Raw genomic sequence first — 22,456 nt, forward strand, 5'->3', positions numbered from 1 at the left:
AAAGTCACCCCCTGACCTCTACATGAATGCTGCAATGCACACACACACACACACACACACACTCACAATTCTTTAAAAGTCTGGTATTATGCTACCTGATTTGGATGAAGATATAGAGTAAGGAGAACTCTTAGACACCACCGGAAGCGACTCCGAATCTACATTCAAGTAAACTTGTAAACACATAATTCTGCTGTTACATCTATATGCTAGGAAAATGCTTCTATGTGGAAATGAGGAGACATAAACAAGGATGGTCATAAATGCAGTACTTACAACGAGAGAGAGAGAGAGAGAGAGAGAGAGAGAGCTGTCTGTCTCCAGGCAAATGGATAAATTGTGGGATGTTCATTTAATGAAAAGGCAAGTAGCAATGGAAATAAATGAACCAGATTTATGTGGTTATTGCATGAGTTACTTAATGAATATTGCACAAAACAACAACAACAAAAAGCAAGTTGAAGAAGGATTTATGCAGAATCCTAACTTTTATGTAAAAGAGCTTATGCAGTGTTAGGAAATCCTGAGAGTAAGACAAAGAATAAATCCTAGACAGAGGCAAATCTGGGGGAGTCTTCTCGGCAAGCGAGCAATGATGGCGGGATCCATGGTGTTCCGGGGGCCTTTGCTTGTCCTGACATGCTCTGCTTTTCCTTTTTGATTGGATGATGAACAGGTAGGTCACTGAGATATTCATCTATGTTGTATGTTCCTAAAATAATTAGTTAGCAGCAAAAGTTATCTACATAGCCAGCCCTTTTCACATGCAGAAGGCCAGCCTCGGGTTAGTAACCATTTTTTAAGAAATGGTTCAAGAAAGTTGAGAAACACTCTCTTAAAGAAAATTAAACAGATTTTTTAAAAAATCTGAGGGGTTAGAGAGATGACTCAACCACTAAAAGACTATACTTCTCTTTCAGAAAATGCAGTCAGTTCCCAGTTCACATGGCAGCTCACAGCTACCTGTAACTCCAGGTCCAGAGGACCCGATGCCCTCCTCTGGTCTCCGTGGGCATCAGGCACACATGTGGTGCATGCACACACACACACACACACACATATATGGTTATATATATATATATATATATATATATATATATCAGCAAAGCACACATATACATAAGATAAAAATAAGTAAATCTGAAAAACGTTCTCAGTGCTTTTCGCATCCTAATTTTTTTTTATAAATTTCAAAGAGCAGGCCATCCATGGCTGGAGAGATGGCTCAGTGGTTAAGAGTACTGGCTGTGCTTCTAGAGGACCCAGGTTCAAGTCCCAGCACCTACAGAGCTGCTCACAGCCATCTGTAGCCCCAGTTCCTGAATACCTAATGCCCTCTTCTGTCCTCTGTGGCACTGCACACGTGGTACATAGATAAACATACAAGCAAAATGCCCGTACCCAGAAAATAAAAAGAAATAAAATATTTTAATTAATTTTTAAACATTTTAAAAGTTTTTATTTTTAAATACGTATTTTTAATTTTTTTAAATAAAGTATTTTTAAAAGAGAGCAGAAGGCCTTAGCTTGTATAAAATGGGATTCTGAAATCAGGTAACAAACCAGGGATAATCAGTCCATAGCTGTCAAAGAGCTCATGAGGTCAATTTGTAGATAAAATTGTATGGGAAAAGAGCCACAGCCACCTGTTATGGCTGTTACAGTAGTCGTTAAGTAACTACAACTGAGATCCACAAACCTTGAAATATTACTACTTGGCCCTTTATACTCATTTGAGAGGCTGGTGCCCCTGAAAGTGCACTGGGGATTGTAAATCTAGAACTTCCCCTGAGTCCACAGAACAGTGATAGAGCACACCGTTCTTTCTGGACTCCCCTGGAGGGGGTGCTGATTTTGTCTCTGCACCTCGAGTGCCCAGCATAACACCTGCCTTTACTTCGAAAACCCTGTGCACCACCCTGAGTTGATTGAAATTTGAAAAGCACTTATGGTGGGGATTAATAGTATTTATGCTGTTAACTGCAACAGAGGCAGAAGGCCTTGGCTTGTATAAAACGGGATTCTGAAATTCTCCCTCAGGTAACAAACCAGGGATAATCAGTCCATAGCTGTCAGAGAGCTCATGAGGTCAATACTCCAGCACTTCCCCTGCTGAGACTCACCAATCCCTGGATAGAGTCTTCCTCAAACAGCCCCACCCAACAGGACTGCGGCTAACCCGTGGGAAGGGAGGAAGTGGAGAGCAGAGAAAGCCTCAGAAATGACACACATCACCTCCTATTGGTTAGCTAGAGCCTCACATACCTGCAAGGGAGCCTGGTAAATGTAGTCTTTACCTGAGCAGCCATGTGCCCAGCTGAAAATTTGAGTCCTAAAACAATCCACGGAGGGTTCTGGAGGACGCCAAACTGTGTCTGCAGAAGAGGCGTGTTTAGCACTTGCTTCTTAGTTGGAGGCCACACGCTTTCCCTGGAGGTAAACCTTATTTTCTGCTCTTTATAAAAAATAACCATAGTGCCAGAGCAGAAGATCTATAATGCTCCTCCATCATTTCCTGCTCAAATTAATATGACAACAAATTCATATAGAAAGACGTCTTCCACCCTCCTGGGTGTCTGCAGCCCTTGCTTTTGAGATAAATCTTTGTAGGCATATTTGAACAGACCCAGAATTTCCATCTTTGGGGCAGGTAATGACAGTGGATTTTGTTGCTAGCTGCACATCAGATTCCAAAGAGGAGGCTTCCAGGCCCCTTAATATCCCTCCTGCAGCAGAAAGGACGGGCAGAGTGGAGGCCATGGAGTCCCACGCTGGCTTCTCCTTCTCGGAGGCAGTCTAATGAGGCAGTTCTCTTGTGTGCCTTTGGCAGTAACGCCAAACTACAAGTGGGTGCAATTCCTGGGCTGAGATTTCTCCCAGGAACTTTGCAAGCCGTGCGTGTTCCATTTGCTGTGATAATACCGTTTCTCTCCTTCTCAGAAATGTGCCGAGACCTTGGTATGGCTTGCCTCAGCACAAAGAGCCATTGAATTGTTAATCTTTCTGCTGCTCAAAAGCAAAGGGAAAAGGTCATCAATTTCAGGACTTGCAGCCTGTGGAAAGGAGTTTGACGAAGGCTTCCTAAGGGGCCGTGCGTTATGGAGGAAGCTGTGGGCCACGTGCAAGTCAGGCCGAGTCGTCTGATACGCGGTTTCAGGATTCATTTCCAAAACACCGTTTGATTGTCACACTCCCGGGATCCCGTAATGGGAAGTGCTTGATGTAAAGAGGTGATGTGTAAGTGCCTCATCGCTCCACAGCAGGCTTTCCCAGCCTCAGCACCACTAATGTTTGGAGCTGCATAATTCTTTGTTGTTCTGGGGGAGGGCAGCCTTCCTTCCTGTGTGTCAGAGGCTGTTTAACAGCAGCTGCATCCCTGTTCTATGGATGCCAGGACACCTTCCTGAGGTGTGAAGCAGGTGTCTCTAGATCCCACCATATCATCCCCAGACGCCCACATCACCTACTAGCCGAGACTCACTAGTCCACCCAAACTTACGCGTGTCCACAAGTGACTGTGAAGAAAGACAGGCTTCTGTTCCTGACTCCCTCTGTGGTTTGGTACAGATAGCTTGACAGTTTTGTCCTCCAGTTTCCTGAGCCAAAGAAGCTCTCTCTTGGATCCCAGGGGATCTGCAAGTTAAAAGCTGCTCAATGGGTCTTGTCTACAGAATACAATCTGTGGGACGGCAAGATAAAAAAGGAGAAGATTTGAATTGGAAGCTGGCCGTGCATCTTGGGGAAACAGTCAGGAAATGGGTGACTGGAATGGGAATATTGGCTGGCAAGTGAGAAAATACAAAGTGGCTGAGAGATGGGGACTCTTCTGTGGAGGAACTGCAGGAAAACCTTCAACCTGAAGGCCTTGCTTGGCATTTGACACTCACCCCAGTACCTGGCAGCAAGAGTCTGAGCAAACACGGGAGGCCTTTGATTGCATGGAGAGATGATAGAGACAGGTAGAAAAATCAGGGTCCAGTCCCAGCCTACCTGGATTAAAATCTTAGCTCTACCACTGACAGTGTGTCTTTGGACAAAATTCTTAGCCTCCCCAAGCTGTAACAAAGATAAATTTTGTAGGGTTAAAGGAAAAATTTTATGTGTGTGTGTGAATAAATATATATATATGTATATGAATATTTTATGTTTGCATATATATGCATTCACATATATGAAGTATGTGTTTGTGTAAAATTAGAAGAATTACTGGAACAGTGTAAATATTACATACATGTTTGGTCTGGTCTTATTTGAGAGAAGTGTTTTGGTATGTCACCTAAGGCAGCTCCTAGACTCTACCTGGCGCAGCGTGTAATGCACGGGGGGGGGGGGGCTCAGTAGCAATGAACTCTCTAGTGTTGGTTGTGTCAGGAGCAGGACTCTACTTAAGCCTGACCTTTAAAGAGAAATACGGTTGTGTTGAAATGGAGTGACAAGGAACCCCGGTGACTTGTGTACCACAGCCACCTTCTTCCAGTCTGTTTCCTCATCTGTGCAGTGGGTGTACTAAAACCTGCTTTGGAGACTCCCGTTGTGGTGGCAAAACATGAGAAAGCATGGGCTGTGTCAGGCTGCAGGCTTACTACCATCCCTGATGCTTACATGCTGTGTGAGCCGTGGGAGGTGATGCAGAGCCTGAGAATCTCAGTGTTCTGTAAACTGAGGGTGATGGCCTTCAGTTTGAAGGTCACTTAGAAGATGAACTGAGATAGTTAGGAAATCTGAAATGCTTCACAAATCAAGTGTTACACGTGAATGCCTGTAATATTACTATAAGCTGTGTGTCAGGGATGCTGTCTCTAAGTACTTCACATTCCACTGATTGCCATTCTCGTCTAGGACAACTGGTCAACCAGTGGCTTAGGGAAACCATATCATAACCCAAATTACCATTGGTGGAGTCCTAGACAACTTGGGTTACATCCTCTCATACTCATCCTCCGCCAAACACCTCAGCCTGCATCCTGCAGTTAGAGACTTCCAGTTCTTTTCATGTGAGCAGGAAAATGTGGTTTCCCCTTATGGGGCATCTGTGCCCCCAAGCAGGCCCCTGGCTGTCATCTACAAGAGGGGCTGTGCTAGTTGTCCTTTTCAGATGGCCCGCCTGATGGTGGGAAACCCGTGAGTGAGAATAGGATGTGTGGATGATAGAAAGTAAACGAAGGGCAAAGCAATATGTCGGTGGAGCCCAGGAGATGAGCGGCCATAGCGGGACTGTGCCCAGAGGGACCTCCAGAGAGTTAGAAGAGGCCTTGGTAGTCAGGAAAGACCTCCCTAGAGTCAGATGTTTGAGGGGTTGGAAGGTAGAAAGGGTTTGGCTAAATCCCTAGAGAGAACCTGAGGTTACATAGTAACAATGCCGGGCAGTCTGTCTTCGGTCTCTGCTGAGTGGTCCAGGGAGTTTTCTCTTTAAATCTCATTACAGATCTTGACGTTGGTTAATGCACTATTCTGCAGATGGAGAAACTGAGGCTTAGAGAGTTTGTTACCTGCCAAGTCTCATAGGAACTAGGAGGAATGGGGACATGAGCACTGGTCTTGGGAACTAGGCTTTTCTGTCCCATGGGAGCACACTGGCGTTGGTGTCAGACACTGGCATGGCTTGAATGTAAAGTGTCCCCCATAGGCTCACCTGTTAGGATACTTTGTCACAGAGAGTGGTGTGGAACGTTTAGAAACTGGAGCGTAGCCACCAAGGTCTCTGCCTGAAGAAAGGGGAAGCTGATGGGGCAGGTGGTAATGATGATGGTGATAGTGATGGTGGTGATTATGGTAGTGGTGGTGGTGGTGGTGGTAATGGTGGTGGTGGTAATGGTGGTGGTGGTAATGGTGGTGGTGGTGGTAATGGTGGTGGTGGTGGTGGTAGTGGTAGTGGTGGTGATTATGATGATAGTGGTGTTGGTAGTAATGGTGGTGGTGGTGATTATGGTAGTGGTGGTGGTGGTGGTAATGGTGGTGGTGGTGGTGGTGGTGGTGGTAGTGGTGGTGATTATAATGATGGTGGTGTTGGTAGTAATGGTGGTGATGGCAGTGATTATGATGATGGTGGTGTTGGTAGTAATGATGGTGGTGGTGATTATGATGGTGGTGGTAGTGGTGGTGATTATGGTAGTGGTGGTGGTGATTATGATGATGGTGGTGTTGGTAGTAATGGTGGTGGTGGTGATTATGGTAGTGGTGGTGGTGGTGGTAATGGTGGTGGTGGTGGTGGTAGTGGTAGTGGTGGTGATTATGATGGTGGTGGTAGTGGTGGTGGTTATGGTAGTGGTGGTGGTGATTATGATGGTGGTGGTAGTGGTGGTGGTTATGGTAGTGGTGGTGGTGATTATAATCATGGTGGTGGTGGTAGTAATGGTAGTGGTGGTGGCAGTGGCAGTGCTCCCAAGAGAGAATCAGTTACGGTGACAGAAACTGAGCACCCAGGAGTGCTCGCTGAACAATCAGCATTCAGTAAAGGGGGCTTCTTAGTACTGACTGTGACGACGTGGGCGGTTGCCGTAGAGATCCCGGGATCACAGTGGGAGGAATCCCTGCGGAAACTGTGCTCTCATCCGAAACAACCCTCAGTTGGTCAGCTTCCTCACAGAAAGGATGGTGAGGCAGAAGCTGGGGTTGGGCTGCTAGCGTCCGATAGTGAGGCAGAAGCTGGGGTCGGGCTGCTAGCTTCACCCCACTCCACATCAGCTCTGTGGCTGAGCAAATGCTGCCATGGGTCCATTTCTGTGCAACGAAATTCGGGGACCATGAGTGCCAATGGTCTGGCTCACTTGTTGAAGTGTTGGTCTGTAGCGTGAAAGTCTGGGACCTTTAAGAAGTGGGACAGGGCAGGAAGTCACAGGGGATGCATTCCTCAGACAACATGAAGATAGGACCCACAGGATTCTGGTGAGTTTTCATGAGGATTGTTATAAAAGAGTCAGTTGGGCCCTCCCATTCTTTGGCTTCCTGTCTTGCCATACAACCCTTTTCTTTCAGCCACAAGTTTCTGCCCAGGTGCCATTCACCATGATGTGCCCTGGAAGACAGGCCCTCGACAGAGGTTGGCCTGGGAAGAGAACCTTCTCTAAATTGAACTCTCAGGAGCAACTCAGTGATAGAGGCTTGCCTAGTGTTGGGGTGCCCTGGGCCCAGTTCCTACTATTCCATAAAAGCAGATATGGTACCAAACACCTGGGATGCCAGCCCTCCAGAGACAGTAACAGAAGAAGCAGAATTTCAGGGTCATCTCTGCTACACAGCAAGTTTGAGGTCAGCCGGGGCTGCCTGAGCCTGTCTCAAAATAATCATAAAGTCTTGGACTTTGAGCCTCCAGGACTGGAAGCTAAATAAACATCTTTTCTTTATAAGTACCCAGATTCCACGTTTAGTTATCATACTAGGGAAATAGAAGAATTCAACAAGTAAATTAAAGCTGTGGTCGTCACATTTTTTTCTTATCCGTAAAATGGATTAAAGATAATAAAGACTTCAAAAAAGCTGATGTTTGTAAAAAGCTTAACATACATTTGGTATGAAGTGCTAGATAAATCAATAAAGCATTCAAAGCCCTACAATGGGCCCATTTTATGTATAAGGAAACTAAAGCTGACTGACCCCATTGGCGAGGACAGAGCTGAAGTGTGGGCAGCCTGCATTCCCAAGACGCACTTACTAGGGACATGCAAACCTCAAGGAGCCTTCTAGCACCAGCAGGATCAAGGTCAGTCCTGGGCAGGGAAAAATAAAAAGATAGAAACCTCATACATAGACCCACAGCACCCTAAGGGTCTCTGCTTTTGTTCACTTGCTAAACTGTCCCCCAAACTGTCTCTACGTCCAGCACTGGCTCTCTCTGGCCTCCTCCATCACAATTTGCTTGCAAAGACCCTACTGGCACCAGGTGCCTTCTGGGAGCCAGGCAGCCCTTCTGGGGAAAGGATTGCCTCAATTCCTTGATTCCTGTGGTGTTTATTAGACACGCTGTCTACTTTGAACTTAGAAGAACAGTGACTGCCGTGTTCTTTGTACTTGGCATCTGGATTTGTTTCTTCCACAGTGTGTTCTCTCTAGTCTACACTTGGCTTTGTAATGTATATTTGAGGATGGTATATGTACAGGAGTATGTACCTATTGTGTGTGTGTGTGTGTGTGTGTGTGTGTGTGTGTGTGTGTGCAGGCACACATGTGCATCTGTGCACGTGTGTATGGGAGCCAGAGATCAACCTTGCTGTCAATCCTCAGAAACATTTCTGTTTCTCTGAAACAGCCTCTCGCTGAGGATCATAAGTTTAGCAGGATTGACTGGCTAGGAAGCTCCAGGGGTACTCCGGTTTCCACGCCACTCTCAAGCACTGGCATCCGTGTGTACCACTCCACCGACAGAGCTAGCTCCCCAGCCCTGTGCTTCTGTGCTCTCTGCATAATGCTCTTCTAAGCACCTCCCGAGATTCACCTCATTTGACCCACAGCTAACATCCTGGAAGGAAAGTGTTACACAAAGCTCAGGTTACAGATGAGAAAACCAGACCACAAGACAGTAAAGCCACTGGCCCCAAGATCACATAGCCGCTGAGCAGCAGAGCCAGACCTGAGCCCAGTGACAGACTCAGCAGAGTTCAAGTTCAGCGCTTCCAAGGTGGCGTGGAGGCTAATAAACACATAAAGGTGTCTGGACATCGCCTGCTGGCATTTGTCACTCAGAAGGCGTTGAGAGGTGAGGTGAGCAGAATGAATTAGCTCCTCACCCACGCACACCCTCCTTACAGAGGAGGATAAGAAGCGCAGTCTCTCCCCGCACTCAGGCCCTGAAGCCCGAAGTCTCTGGAAAACACCTTCCCGAGGCCACACGTATGAAGTGGTGGAAGACACTGCGCCAGTCTCTCAGGACTTACGCACTTGAGAAATCCGAGAAATTGACCACCTCAGTGGCCGACCTCTTACTTAAATTGATCGGGATTTTTACGGCATCCTTGAAAACCACTCAAAGGGAAAACCGCAAAGTTGGTTACCTGGGGAAGCCCCAGGGGACAGGCTGAATATATTTCTGCATAAATAAGTCATGTACAGAGAAAGGCAGACTTATTTGCTTGGACCCGAGGATGTCCTGTTGGTTTGCAGCTCTGAGCTTCTGCAGGGACTCTCCAGGGTGGAGCTGTAGCCCTGTCCTGGGAAATGCTGGAGTCCAATTCTCTGATGACTGGGCTGACGGAAGCCATGTTTCACACTTTGTTGGAAAATGGTTTTTACCTGCTTAGTTTGCTTGCTCAACTTGGCTCAGACACCAGAACCACTGTTTGCTCTATGCATCTACGGGCTGCTCGGTAAACAGGTGCTTCCTGGGGCTGTACTCAAGAATGAATGGGGCCAGGTGTGTGGTGCGTGTCTGTAATCCCAGCACTCAAGAGACTGACTCAGAAGGGTTGCAAGTTCCAGGTCAGTGTGCGCTTCATAACGACCCGGGGGGCCGAGGGTGGGTACTAAGAATAGTCTCGTCACTATGTGTTACTGGGCAAACTGAATATCCACACACAGAAGAGTGGGACTAGACCCTTATCTTGTACTATGTACAAAAATCAACTCAGAATGGACTCAAGAGCTAAAAGTGTAAAACACAAAGGGAGAACTCCGTGACATTAGTTTCAGTAACGATTTTTGGATGTATCCCCAAAAACACAGGCAAAAAAAAAATCCAAAATAGACAAGTGTAATTGCATCAAATTTAAAAGTCTCTGCACAGCAAAGAGACAGCCGAATGAACAAAAGAATGAATAAAAGACGCACAGCGTGTGGTCCTTACACAGAGCAGAACACGTCTGCAAACACGTCAGCTATGGTGTGATCAGCCAGAGTATATAATCAACTCAATAGCAACAAGGAAATAATTCAACCTAAAAAAGAGCAAAGGACCTGAAGGGACATTTGTTAGAAGAAGACAAATGGGCAGTAAGTGTATTTTTAAATGCCAGCCATCACTGCTCATTAGAGAGTTCCATATTAAAATGACAATAAAATGTCACCATAAAAAGACAAAAATAAAATGCAATTCCACCTGGTACGGGGGCTGGAGAGATGGCTCAGAGGTTAAGAGCACTGCCTGCTCTTCCAAAAGTCCTGAGTTCAATTCCCAGCAACCACATGGTGGCTCACATCCACCTGGTAAAATAGCTATGGTCAAAAGGAAAAGGGAATCGGTGTGCGTTGTCGGTGGGAATGCATAAATGCAACCGTTGTCAAAACATGGAGGTTCCTCAAAAAAAATTTGAAATAGAACCATGGTAGAATGCTACAGTCTTATTGATGGACATCTAAAGGAAGTCAGTAGTCACTGAGATAGGTCATAGCACCATGTCAAGTTGAAGCATCGTTTACAGAAATTAAATGGAGTCAACCTAACTGTCCATCCGCAGATGAATGGATAAAGAAAAGGTGGTGTGATGGGGGGGTATGTTTACAACAGAACACTAGTCAGCTTTTCTAAAGGAAATTCTGTCGTCACAACGTGGATGGACCTGGAGGACATGACTTGAAGTGAGGTAAGCTGGACATAAAAAGACAAATGTGGACTTACATGTGTAACCTGAAAACGTTGCTCTCTGAAGAGCAGAGAGTGGAGCACTGTGAGTAGAAAGGGGTCGAGAGATATGTGTGAGTTGAAGGATACAAACTTTCAATTAGACCAGAGGAAGTAAGTTCAGGATATTTGCTATAAAACATGGGAACTATAGTTTTTAACCTTGTGTTGCATACTTGAAAATTGCTAAGCAAGTAGATCTGGGACGGCAGACATAGTTCAGTTGGTGGATTGCGTGTCCAGCATGCATGAGGAGAAAAAGAGAGATCTGAACCACCCTCATCACAGACATGCTCAGCGGGTAAGGTAACACCTTGTCTTAATTTGCCTAGTCTACAGCGTGTACATATTCCTAAGTACCGTGTTATACATTATAAACACGTGTGTAATTTTTAGCAATCAGTTAACATTAAGTCTCCATGTTTAAACAAAGAACACATGGTAGGTAGCACACACCTGTCTCCCCTGTCAGTTCTTGCTATTTGCATTCACTCTGCTTTGCTTACAGCAAAGAACAAGATGGGTGTGGCCCTGGCCCTGGATTTAGACCTGCTGGTAGGAAAAAAAATAACTAGGAGCTGGCAACGTGACTCAGCAAGTGAGGGAGGCCCTTGCTACCAAGGCTGATGTCACGAACTGGATCTGGGCCCCATATAGGGGAAGAAGAGAACTCCCAAAGTTATTCTCTGACCTAGACATGTGCACTGTGTGTGCACACTTACACATATGGGAGACAGAGAGAGAGAGACATAGAGAGATATCAGCTCATTAATTAAATGAAATTTGATGGCTTTGGGATGTGTGTGTGTGTGTTTTAAAAAAACTAGTCACTAACTGTGAAGATGCCACCAAGGGGGCTGAGGGAGCTGACCATGAGATGAGCGTGTACACAGGACAAGGGTAAACCTTTCTATAGGTGGTCTGATGGGCTATGGTCAAGTTTATCCATGAAGGACAAGGAAGAGCCACCCCTACAAAGAGCCTCAAGGAAGGCTTCCCAAGGGAAAGAAACAGGGGCACAGTCCTTGGGGCAGGAAAGACCTTAGCTCTGTACCAAGAGCCAAAATTTATCCCTAATATGCTAGAAGGCTTTAGAAAGGACCCAAGGGACCCTGCCTGCACTGACACTCACCCTGACTCTGTGTGAGATGTGACATGGGGTGTGGAGAATGGAACCGGGAAGACCATCAGACTCCTACACTATTCCACCCAGAGACGTGCACTGGGACCCATCGAGAGCCATGATGGCGGCAAGGGGGATGGATTTGGGATTTGTGTGCAATGTAACAACTGTTGGGGTGGATGTGAGTGTGAGGCCAGATTCCAGTTTCAGCACCTGGGTGAGCAGTAACATCAGTGGCTGAGACAGGCAACCAGGAGCACATTCAGAGGGTGCAGACAGAGGTGTTCATACAGTTCGTTTGGAGACGCTGAACTTAAAGGTCTAAGAGATATCCAACAGTCCAGCTCTAATAGAAGTTAAACACATAGACAGCACATACTATTCTGATCCCCAACAGTTAGGTCACCCCGATACATGCCAGCTTGTCCTTTAGCATCTATATCTCTGGTAATTCCTCTGCCTCAGTTTCCTCATTGTTGTAGTAGGCTGCACATAGCCCCTTAGCTCTGGGGCTCACCATGATGATGGTATGGGTTAACACACAGAGGGAGCTTAGGTCGCCACACTGAGTATTCATTTAGTAAACATCAGCTTCCTGTAATAACAATTATCATCATTTTAGCTGCAGTAATTTTCCTGCCATTTGTCTCTTTCTAATTAAAATCAAGGACCTCGGGAGCTGGTAAACACTTGTGATGTTCTTAGAATTATCTGTTCATAAGCTTTTGAGTCCTATGAACCCAGCCTCTGCCCTCCTCCTCTGGAGCTCCTTGGCGTGGGGTGTGACACAGTGTGGCACTGGCAATGCTTGCCCGGTCACATGGAATGTAGCTTGATTGCACGGAAAGGGGGGAAACCACATATCTGAATGAGCTCATGAAGTACCGAGGCTTAGTACTTAGAGACAAGAAGAAATGACTAGGTGGGTTTTTTTATTTATTTATTAAAAATTTCTACCTCCTCCCATTTCCCTCCCACTCCTCCCACTCCCACTTCCCCTCCCCCTCCCTTCCAGTCCTAAGAGCAGTCAGGGTTCCCTGCCCTGTGGGAAGTCCAAGGTCCTCCCCGCTCCATCCAGGTCAAGGAAGGTGAGCATCCAAACAGACCAGGCTCCCACAAAGCCAGTCCATGCAGTAGAATCAAAACCCAGTGCCATTGTCCTTGGCTTCTCAGTCAGCCCTCTTTGTCAGCCACATTCAGAGAGTCCAGTTTGATCACATGCTCCATCAGTTCCAGTCCAACTGGCCTTGGTGATCTCCCATTAGATCAGTCCCACCATCTCCGTGGGTGGACGCACCCCTTGCGGTCCTGACTTCCTTGCTCGTGTTCTCCCTCCTTCTGTTCTTCATCTGGACCTTGGGAGCTCAGTCCGGTGCTCCAGTGTGGGTCTCTGTCTCTATCTCCATCCATCGCCAGCTGAAGGTTCTATGGTGATATGCAAGATATTCATTAATGTGTCTATGGGATAAGGCCAGTTCCGGCACCCTCTCCTCTGCTGCCCAAGGAACAAGCTGGGGACATCTCCTTGGACACCTGGGAACCCTTCTAGAGTCAAGTCTCTTGCCAACCCTAAAATGGCTCCCTTAATTAAGATACCTACTTCCCTGCTCCCATATCCACCCTTCCTCCATCTCAACCATCCTATTCCCCCAAGCTCTCCCCAATCGTCCCCTTCTCCCAAACTAGGTGGGTTTTTATGTGACAGTGATCACTCATATCTCTGTCCCCAGATGGGAACTACTTTTTACTGTTTTTATTCGTGTGTATTAATTACATATATTGGGTTTCATTGTGACATCTTTCACAGAGTTATATAATATATTTTGATTGTATCCCCCACTCTGACACTGTTTTTGTCTCCCCCAACTCCTGCTGATTCCATCTCTCTTTCCAAATAATCCTTCTTCTGTTTCCATGTTTTTGCTTTTTTAATAACCCAGTGAGTCTTACTCGCATTGTTTACAGGAGCATGGGCACATTACCAGTGGCTGCACCACTGGAGAAAATGTCTTCCTACACCCCTCAGAAACCATTAACTACCTGAAAGTACTCTGGTAGGGGTGGGGCATCATGAACCCCTTCTCCCTCTGTGTGAAATGTTGACAGGCCCAGGCTTGTACAGGTCTTGACCAGGTAGGCTCCGCTGCTGTGAGTTCGTGCCACAGAATCAGCCTTCCACGGCACCCCTGCCCTTCCTCTAGCTCTTTCCCCATGATGGGAGCTGCGCGATTTCCCAAAGCAGCCGCTTCTGGCATGGCTAGCATCTAGCAGAAGAAAGGTTGTACATGCAATGAATCAACTCCCAGAGAGTTTCATAAATACACACACACACACATACAACACACGCATACACACACACACACACACACACACACACACACACACACAGAGGATCCTGGTACATTAAGAAAACACACGTAGATGCCACACTTACGCCCCCTGGAGGCCTCTGTGCTCTGTGCCCTAGGGTTTTGCCCTGCTACTCTGGTGTAGCAAATTTCCTCTGCTAAACCATTAGTCCCTGCCACCACACTAAAGGAGGGGGATCCTAAGTTTCTCTGCATAGTTGGCAGTGCCCTTCTCCAGAAGACAAAAGAGGAAAGCCAGTTAAATTTCTATCTTTGATAAACAATAGACAAAGCTTTGATAGAAAGATGCCCCATGCACTGTTGCTTTAGCATTTGTATTTGCCTGATCTGGCAACTCTAGCCAAGTTCAAAGCCCACATGCACTAGACCAAGAAGCCACAAGACACAGTCCTATTCTGTGCCCCAAAGTCTAGGATGCTGATGCCATGTTTGAATCTAAGTCCTGGGTCCCTCCATTCTCTCCTGTCCCCACTCCTACAACCACAGCTCAGGGGTCAACTTCCAAGGAAGACAAAGCTTCCTTAAGCTGTGTGTGGTGCAGAGAGGCCTTTAGTCCCATAACGTATTTCACTAGAAATAGTGTCTCTGAGCCCTCAATATTTTGTATTAGATGCATGGGCTTATGGCCCCTGCCTGTCCTCTCCCTCACCCGGGCTTCCCAACAGGGATGATGACATATGACAGCTAGCTAGAGCAGGGCACTCTACAAATGCTTAGTAACTTGATTTAATGATAATTGGTCAATTCACTGGGAGAAGATTGCTATGTCCTCTCAACATGGAGCCTGTATCACCTTCTCCCATCCGTTCCCTTCCCTCTTTCTCCCTGAAACACCTTGCCATCTCTCGTTTCATCCAGCAAGTTCTCTGGCTTGTTGTATTTGGAACTTAGCGACTCCATCCTGTGTTCCTACTCTTCGTTTATTAATGCCTTCATATCTCCTGTCTGTCACGGGAATGGACACAGACAAATAAATACCTGTTCAGAAGTCCACAGCCTAGTGTGAGGGGTCAGACACATGAACGAGCAAACAGTAGATGCTACGCTTGGGGGACAGGGTAGCACAGTAGACCCAAAGACTGGCTCTCCACACACGCTACTCTGGTTCAAATCCAGGCTCTGTCACTTGCAAATGGAGTTGCCTGGGTTGGAGGGGGGGGGGGTGTGCTCATCCCTGTTTCCCAGAGGTTTAAAGTTCCTCACAGGAATTCTGCCTTCTCTTGTGTGGGAACTGAGTGAACCAACTCATATAAGATGTTTAGCTGAGGACCTAATCTATATAAACACTCCATAAATATGTGCATAACAGTTCTTAGCTGAGAATGCTCCTGGCACACAAATAAGGGACCAGACCCAGCCACGGCAAGGACAGAGGATTAAGAGCCAACAGGAGGCAGTTGTTTTAACTGGGAGCCTGGAACAGGCAATTTGCAAAAAAAAAAAAAAAAAAAAAAAAGCAAACGAGGAACTTGGTGGAGCTTGCTGGGGGAAGTTTGTTCTCAGGGACCAGACCCTGGGAAGGAAAAAGAAAAAAAAGAAAAGCCGACAGTACCCACGTGACCATCTCTCCCTCCCTCAGGGCGGACGACTGCTTTTGTGCTTCTCGGAAGCTGGACGCCGTGGCCATTGAAGCCAAGTTCAAGCAGGACTTGGGCTTCCGGATGCTCAACTGTGGACGTACCGACCTGGTGAAGCAGGCGGTGTCTCTGCTGGGGCCCGACGGAATCAACACCATGAGCGAACAGGTACCAATCCGCTGGCACCACACCGCACCTTCTCAGTGCTGGTACTGGGCGTGAGCAGCTGGCAGGACACCGGCTCCCTCTGCTGATCACTAATAATAATATTAAAATAATAATAATGCCCCCTCCTCCGTTTTTTTTTCTCTTTTTAGTGTTTTGGATTTTTTTTTAATCTTATAGAAAAAATACATTTGTCCTTCTTCGTGGAAAGCTCACATGATCATTGCAGCTGAAACAAAGGAGTGAAAATTAGACCTGTTCAGGAAAGGAAATAATGTCGTTAGCTTGCCCATCGTTCTTAGGACTCTGCAACCCTTAGGTCTCTTTACTGGCGTGTTAAAGTCAGTTCTCTGTCGGTCTGCTATTGATACAAGACAGATCTCACCGCACCGTCCTCTTAGAGTTTAAGAGACACCAAAGTCAGTCTGGGGACCCTAGGGCATCACCCAGACATGGCAGTGCCCAGCAGATCCTGAAACTGGTGGTAGATTAGAGGCATCCATAAGGCACAGAGGTACCCTGGGAAGGTGGTAGTGTCACAGAAAGAGAAAACAGACAGCTGTTCCCCCTAGTGCAGAGTTACAAGGGACAGGTGGGACCATTTCTTCCTCAGGCAGCTCTTTGCAAGAGATCCATGAAGAGGGTAGAAGGCACTATTTTTCTTGAACAACATCAAGGATCCCTAGTACACAATCATATGTATCTTTTATGTTTAAAAGCGGGGATTTCTTATATCTTTTTTCAGTGTTTTTTTATATTTCAGATACCTTATAATGCTATTGAATATTCTTTTGTAAGTTGCTTTTAGTATCTGTATAAAATGGTTGTAGTGTTTGTTCATTAACCATCTTCCCAATGTCAGATATTTAAAATGTTTATGTTAGACAAATCTTTGTTCCAATCTCTATTTCCTTTGGGAAATGTTTCTTTAAAATGGAAGTAGTGTCTCAAATGCACCAGGCTTTCCCGAGTTCATTCCCTGCACCCAGGAGCCTGACTAGTCTTTGTGCTCCCGCTGATGACATATGTATTCCTGTTAATCTTCTGCTTTCCTTTGCTTTTTATTGGCATTATTACTGTTTTCTTGCTTACTTAGAGGAATTCTTTCTATATTAGGAACAAAGTCCTGTAATGTAACAAGTGCATCTCAGTTTGTCATTGACTTTGGAATTTTTGCTTATAATGTTTTCAATTGCACAGTACCAATGCTAGAATAATTTTCACGCGTGACATTTTTCATGGCTTTATGCCTAGAAGTGGATCCCGAAAACAACTTGGTATCTCTTATAATTTTAATTTTGCTAGCTATCTCTCGTAAAACTAAAGGTTATATTGGCATGTCATGTGAGATAAGGCTGGAGCATGGACATTTTCCCAAAGAGCTGCCTTCACAACCCTGTTGATGGAGAACTCCGTCCCCTGTAGGCTGTGGTGCTCGGTTTGTGATGAGTAAGGAGGCCGAGCAGGGAAGGTTTTCTTGAAGGCCACCCTGCTTCAGTAGCCTTTGCTTGTAAAGGGTGTTGGGAGGACAGATGTCAATGTAGGTAGCCACGTGCTCAAGGATGTCCAGTTACCCTTGACAGACATCTGCCTGGCCCAAGGCCCATATAGAGCAACAAGGATACTTTGTCACACTGGGAAGGATACAACTGTCAAAGAAACTGTATTCATTGTAATTAAATGGTGTAGGGTTGGTGTTGCAGTATCCAGAAAGTTCTTGTGAACCATCCCTACCCCCATCACAATCAGCCACTTGTCTTAAAAACACACTTAGGTCTGCTGTACCATGAAGTTCAGGAAAACCCTCCAACATAATCAAAGATAGGTGCTAAGGATGATGTCACTCCCCTTCACTCCTCCACTGCAGTTTCCAGAATGTGGAAGGTTGTGACCCTGTGAGTCACAGGTCCCCACATTAACTCTTTTGTCCTGCCACAGTCTGAGCAGCACACACACTAATAAGACCTCCCACGTGTTTGTCGACCAACCATGGCCACCTTGTAAATGTCTCCGTCTCTGGTTTTAACCACCGCAGGGCATGACCCCCTTGATGTACGCCTGTGTCCGCGGGGACGAGGCGATGGTGCAGATGCTGCTGGATGCCGGAGCTGACCTGAATGTGGAGGTGAGGGTGTAGAGGGCTGCAGGCAGGTCCTGCCAGCTCAGACTTCCCCTTCCCAGTCACCCTCACACACTCCTCAACCCTTCCAGTGACTGCAGCCATGGTGAAATCACCTGGCAGACCATGTCACAGACTGAGGTCACAAGCAAAATCCCAAGTAGCAACCCCTGTTTGTGCTTTGTTTGAAACAATAGCGGTAGCTGCAGGGAGCTCTGGCTTAAGTTGGCTGAGCACCTCCTAGCTCCTGACTAATCCTTTCTGGGATGGGACGCAAACTCCTGCATCCCAGCCTTTTCCTGATGCCTGGCACAAGCTGTCCTGGCTCCTTGGGCTGAGGTTCCCCTTCCTGATATCCAATGCCTTCCCCTCATCCCCAGCCCCACTGACTCACTTTGTTGGCTGAATTATCTCAAAGCTGCTGGGATGCAGTGCAGTGTACTGGAAACTGAAGCTCCCCCTCCCTGAAGGCTTTGGCATCTGATAGGCTTAGGTTCAAGTTCTGAAACTACCACTTGCTTTGATGCTCAAGAAGTGGCGTGGCTTATGAGACGAACTATGCACACATTGTCGGGAGGAATTGATGCCTGGTAGAGGTGCCCAGCTGTGATCTGCACCTAGCAGAGGCACCTAGCCTCGCTTGGGACTCCGTTAATAGTAGTTGCTCCAAACCACCCTGAGATTCAAAATAAGTGGATCCTTGCTTTTTTTGTTCTTTGCTGCCTGAAGGCGTACTCAGCCAGCACTTGGCAGCTGCAGATGTCAAGGAGATTGGCACGCTGCAGCCGTCAACCAGCAACTCTGGGAAACCTTTTTGCTTCAAAATTAGATGCCCTTCAGAGCTGCCCTGTACTTAAAAAAAATATATTGGTGAGTTTTATGTTCATCTGAGGAAAGCAGACAGTAAACATAGCTCTGAATCCAAACCCCTTTTGGATCTTAATGAGTTTTAAGTGATAGAGAGGTCAAGTAATAACGGGACCCATAGTGCTGTGGGTCTCTAAGCACCACAGGCCCTGTCAAGGTCCTCAGCTAGAGGTGTTCTTTGATCCTCCTCTCCAGACTCTCCCATGGGTTTCGCTCAGTGCCGTTGTCTACTGTAAGGACACTCAGGCCAAGGTCACATGCCCCAGGAATGCTGAGCAGATAACCTTGAGCTGGTGTTAATATCACAAGCCTCCAGCCATCGGCTTCCCTACTGCATCCCAGCTTGGCGTAACCAAGGCCCTTTCTCCATCCTGAAAGCCAGTCTCTCATTCTTTCTTCTTGGCATGTTCAGGGCAAGTTTTGCGCCTGTGTTTCCAGTTATATACAGGCTCTTTTCAACTAAGAAGCCAGGTGACCTGTGAGCAGAGCGGCAGGGATATCCTCTCTCAAATGAGCGACTGTCTTCTCTACTGTGGAAGCGTGAGACAGACCTTCTCCTCACCCAGCCCCTTTGAGTATCTTAAATGTAGATATAGATGTCTCAGGCTGCCTCACTTCCTGTAGCTCTCGGAACCACCGCCCTCCTTAAGCAGAAAGAGGGAAAGAGACCGGCAGAGAAGCTGGTTTCCAAAGCATCACCCTATGAGTGAAGGGACGCTAATGCTCTTTAGGGGGAAAGTGAAGGCGCAGACAGCATAGGCTCAAAAACCTTTCCCCCCAAACACAGCCCCCATTGATAACACCCCCCAAACACAGCCCTCCAGTGGCCTGCTCCCAGGAGGCTGCATCAGCATCTCTCCTAAGAAACTCAAGCAGGACCAGCGCCCAATTCTGGTGAGAGGTTGCTTGGGGCCTCCAACAGGGGAAGTCACTACCTGACGTCACCGCTGTTAGCCCAGGCACCTGCCAGGATGTCTTTTGATACTTCCCTAATCTGTGTGCCTGGCCACAGATAGGCTAGAATCTGCAAGCCTAAATATTGTGAAGGTCACCTTTTTAAAAATAACTTCAATTTGTTTATAGGTTGTCAGTACTCCTCATAAATATCCATCCGTCCACCCCGAGACCCGCCATTGGACGGCTCTGACTTTTGCTGTGTTGCATGGACATATTCCTGTAGTTCAGGTATTAAGTATTTCCCTATCCACATCTAACCGTTAACTGTGACATTACTCCATGACACAAATCTAAATCTCTCCCGGCATGCGTATCTCCCCGAGTGATTCATATTGGTTAATTGCAATCCAATGAAGCATATCCTTATTTTATAATGAAATTATTATGCTTAAGCATCCATTTGGCCAAGCATTAACCAATATGAAAGCATTGCGTACCCACACGCAGCCTCACGTCCAGAGCGACCGACCTGTGGAGTTCTTCCTGGTTGCTCTGAGGTGGGACTTCAACTGATATTTTGGGGACTTGCTCCTTTTACATTCTTAACATGACCACGAGACTTGGCCAGGGTCAGTACCTGGAGGGACTCTTCCCTTAGGTGCAGCCCTGGTGTTCTGTAGATGCCAGATGCCAGTGGTTTCCAATCAGTGGGGAAGAAGCATCCAGATCAACAAGGACATGTTTGAAAAGTGCACTGGTGTGAGGATTGACTCCTGAGAATCTGCTCCTGGGGGGGTCTACGGTACATTTCCCACATCTTCTGAAACAGCTCCAAATGCGGTAACATGCCTGCATCTGCCATCCTGAGAGTATTGTCACTTTTTATCACCGTGGTCGACTTGATTGTCAGTGACTAGCCTCGGTCTTAACTTGGTCTTTACTTCATCAGAAGAGGGAGCTTGGCATCTAAGTCCGGGACCTCCCCAGGCCCACAGTGAGTGCAGATACAAGGAGAACACACTTCTTTGATGTGGCCCACATTTCGGAATTCTGTGCAGCCGAGATCAGAGTGGCAGGGACAGCTCAGCAGCGCTGGTATTTCACAAGAGCCTTTGATGTTTCCTGACTATGGGAATCCTCATGACAGACCCATGGTGGTATTTCAGGAGGTTGGGGCTGACTTCTGCTTATAGGACATCAACCTCAGCCCTTTGGGGGCAGAGGGGAACCTAAAAAAGAAGGGAGTCGATAGCATCTCGAAAGCATAGACAGGACCCCTTGATGGACAACGGCATCCTCAGCCATTTATTCAGGAAAGGGGACAACTGAAAGTCAGGCAGAGCCTCCTGATAGTGAGGCTGCATCCCTGAGGCAGGTGCAGTCGTGGGGACATGCCCTCAGGTAGCAGTAGGTAGGTAGTAAAAATGGTGGGTTCTCCCCATGTTATGTGCCACATGTCAGCAGCACACCATCACCATCACTGAGAGTGGTGATCGGGTATGGACAGAGCCTCCGCCTCCTTTAATAAACTCACGTATCGCAGCAAATGCACTGAATGAAGGCAGGAGAGGCAAAGCTTCTGCGGCTTTTGCTACCTGCCCTGGATCTTGCTGATCAGAGAACTAAACACCTCACCTGTCCTCAGAGTCCTCCAGGGTCTTCTGGAAGGGATTCTCCCCGTGGCTGGTCAGTCATAACGCATGAGCACCTGTTGCTGAAAGGGACCACGTCAATTGCCCTCTGAGACTTGTGACACAGACCTGACAATATAGATTTCCAGCATTTGGATGCTTCTTCTCTCTCGGTGCTTCTGGAACCCTTACTATACCTAAGGATGCCCCGGAGAGCCTGTTAAAATACAGACTAGCTCAGTATGTCCAGGCTGGGGCCAGAGAGGCAGCCCTTCTAACAAACTGTCTAACATGTTCTTCTGCATGGACCACACTGTGGGTAGCCTGGGGTTCTAGAAGGCGAGAGAGGCTTCTTTTCTGACGTGAAGCTGCCTCCAGCCCAGTGCACAAGGTCACTGACCTGGGGGAGGGGGACACTAGTATCTGACCGGTTTCTACCAGGACACTGACGCCTCCCCTCACCCCCAATCATGCCCTCCATGTATCTCAGTGGCCACTCTTCCCTGCAGCTCCTCCTGGATGCTGGGGCCAAGGTGGAAGGCTCGGTGGAGCACGGAGAGGAGAACTACTCAGAAACTCCCCTACAACTCGCAGCTGCTGTTGGTAAGTTACCAGTTCCAACCCCAGCCCTGGCGTCCCCCACTGTGGCCTTTGATGTACCTGTGACTGGCTTTTGTTTTCTTTTTTGTTTCTTTTACAAAACCCCCTTCTCTGGGCTTGCAGGGAATTTTGAGCTGGTTAGTTTGCTGTTGGAGCGTGGTGCGGACCCCCTGATAGGAACCATGTACAGGAATGGAATTTCTACAACCCCCCAGGGTGACATGAACTCTTTCAGCCAGGCTGCAGCCCATGGACACAGGTAGGCTAGGATGGGCCAAGGCCACCAGGTCCCAAGTGGTGCTTGTTAAAAATGCAGATTCCCAGGCCTCCCCCCAGACCCATCCTCTCTCTGGTTGCGGGGCCCAGTGGAAGTGAGCTGGCCCAGGCTCTGGCCCTGACAAGAGTGCCCTCACCCACAGTTTTCTGCCAAGAGCCAGTTCCCTGCACCGTGCGTGCCTACAGACTGCCATGTTCTGTCCACTCTGAGCCGGCTTTAATCACAGAGATATGTCACTCCTGTCCAGAATGGGTCAGAGTACATCATGTCAGCTGCCATGAT

The 22,456-nt window shown here is 47.2% G+C and overlaps 1 protein-coding gene across 4 annotated transcripts in view; it reads left to right on the forward strand.

Annotated features, from left to right (window-relative positions):
- Positions 1–22,456, forward strand: part of Abtb3 (ankyrin repeat and BTB domain containing 3) — a 243,736-nt gene that overhangs the window by 196,450 nt on the left and 24,830 nt on the right. For 2 of the 4 annotated variants that reach the window (XM_075954315.1, XM_075954318.1), the window contains 5 exons: positions 15,621–15,786; positions 17,819–17,908; positions 19,853–19,954; positions 21,807–21,900; positions 22,021–22,156. In XM_075954315.1, the coding sequence (XP_075810430.1) occupies positions 15,621–15,786; positions 17,819–17,908; positions 19,853–19,954; positions 21,807–21,900; positions 22,021–22,156 (588 nt within the window). The remainder of the gene's footprint in view (positions 1–15,620; positions 15,787–17,818; positions 17,909–19,852; positions 19,955–21,806; positions 21,901–22,020; positions 22,157–22,456) is intronic. The other 2 variants (XM_075954317.1, XM_075954316.1) reach the window with 2 other exon arrangements.

Source organism: Microtus pennsylvanicus, chromosome 20 (assembly GCF_037038515.1).
Source record: "Microtus pennsylvanicus isolate mMicPen1 chromosome 20, mMicPen1.hap1, whole genome shotgun sequence".
Classification (NCBI taxonomy): domain Eukaryota; kingdom Metazoa; phylum Chordata; class Mammalia; order Rodentia; family Cricetidae; genus Microtus; species Microtus pennsylvanicus.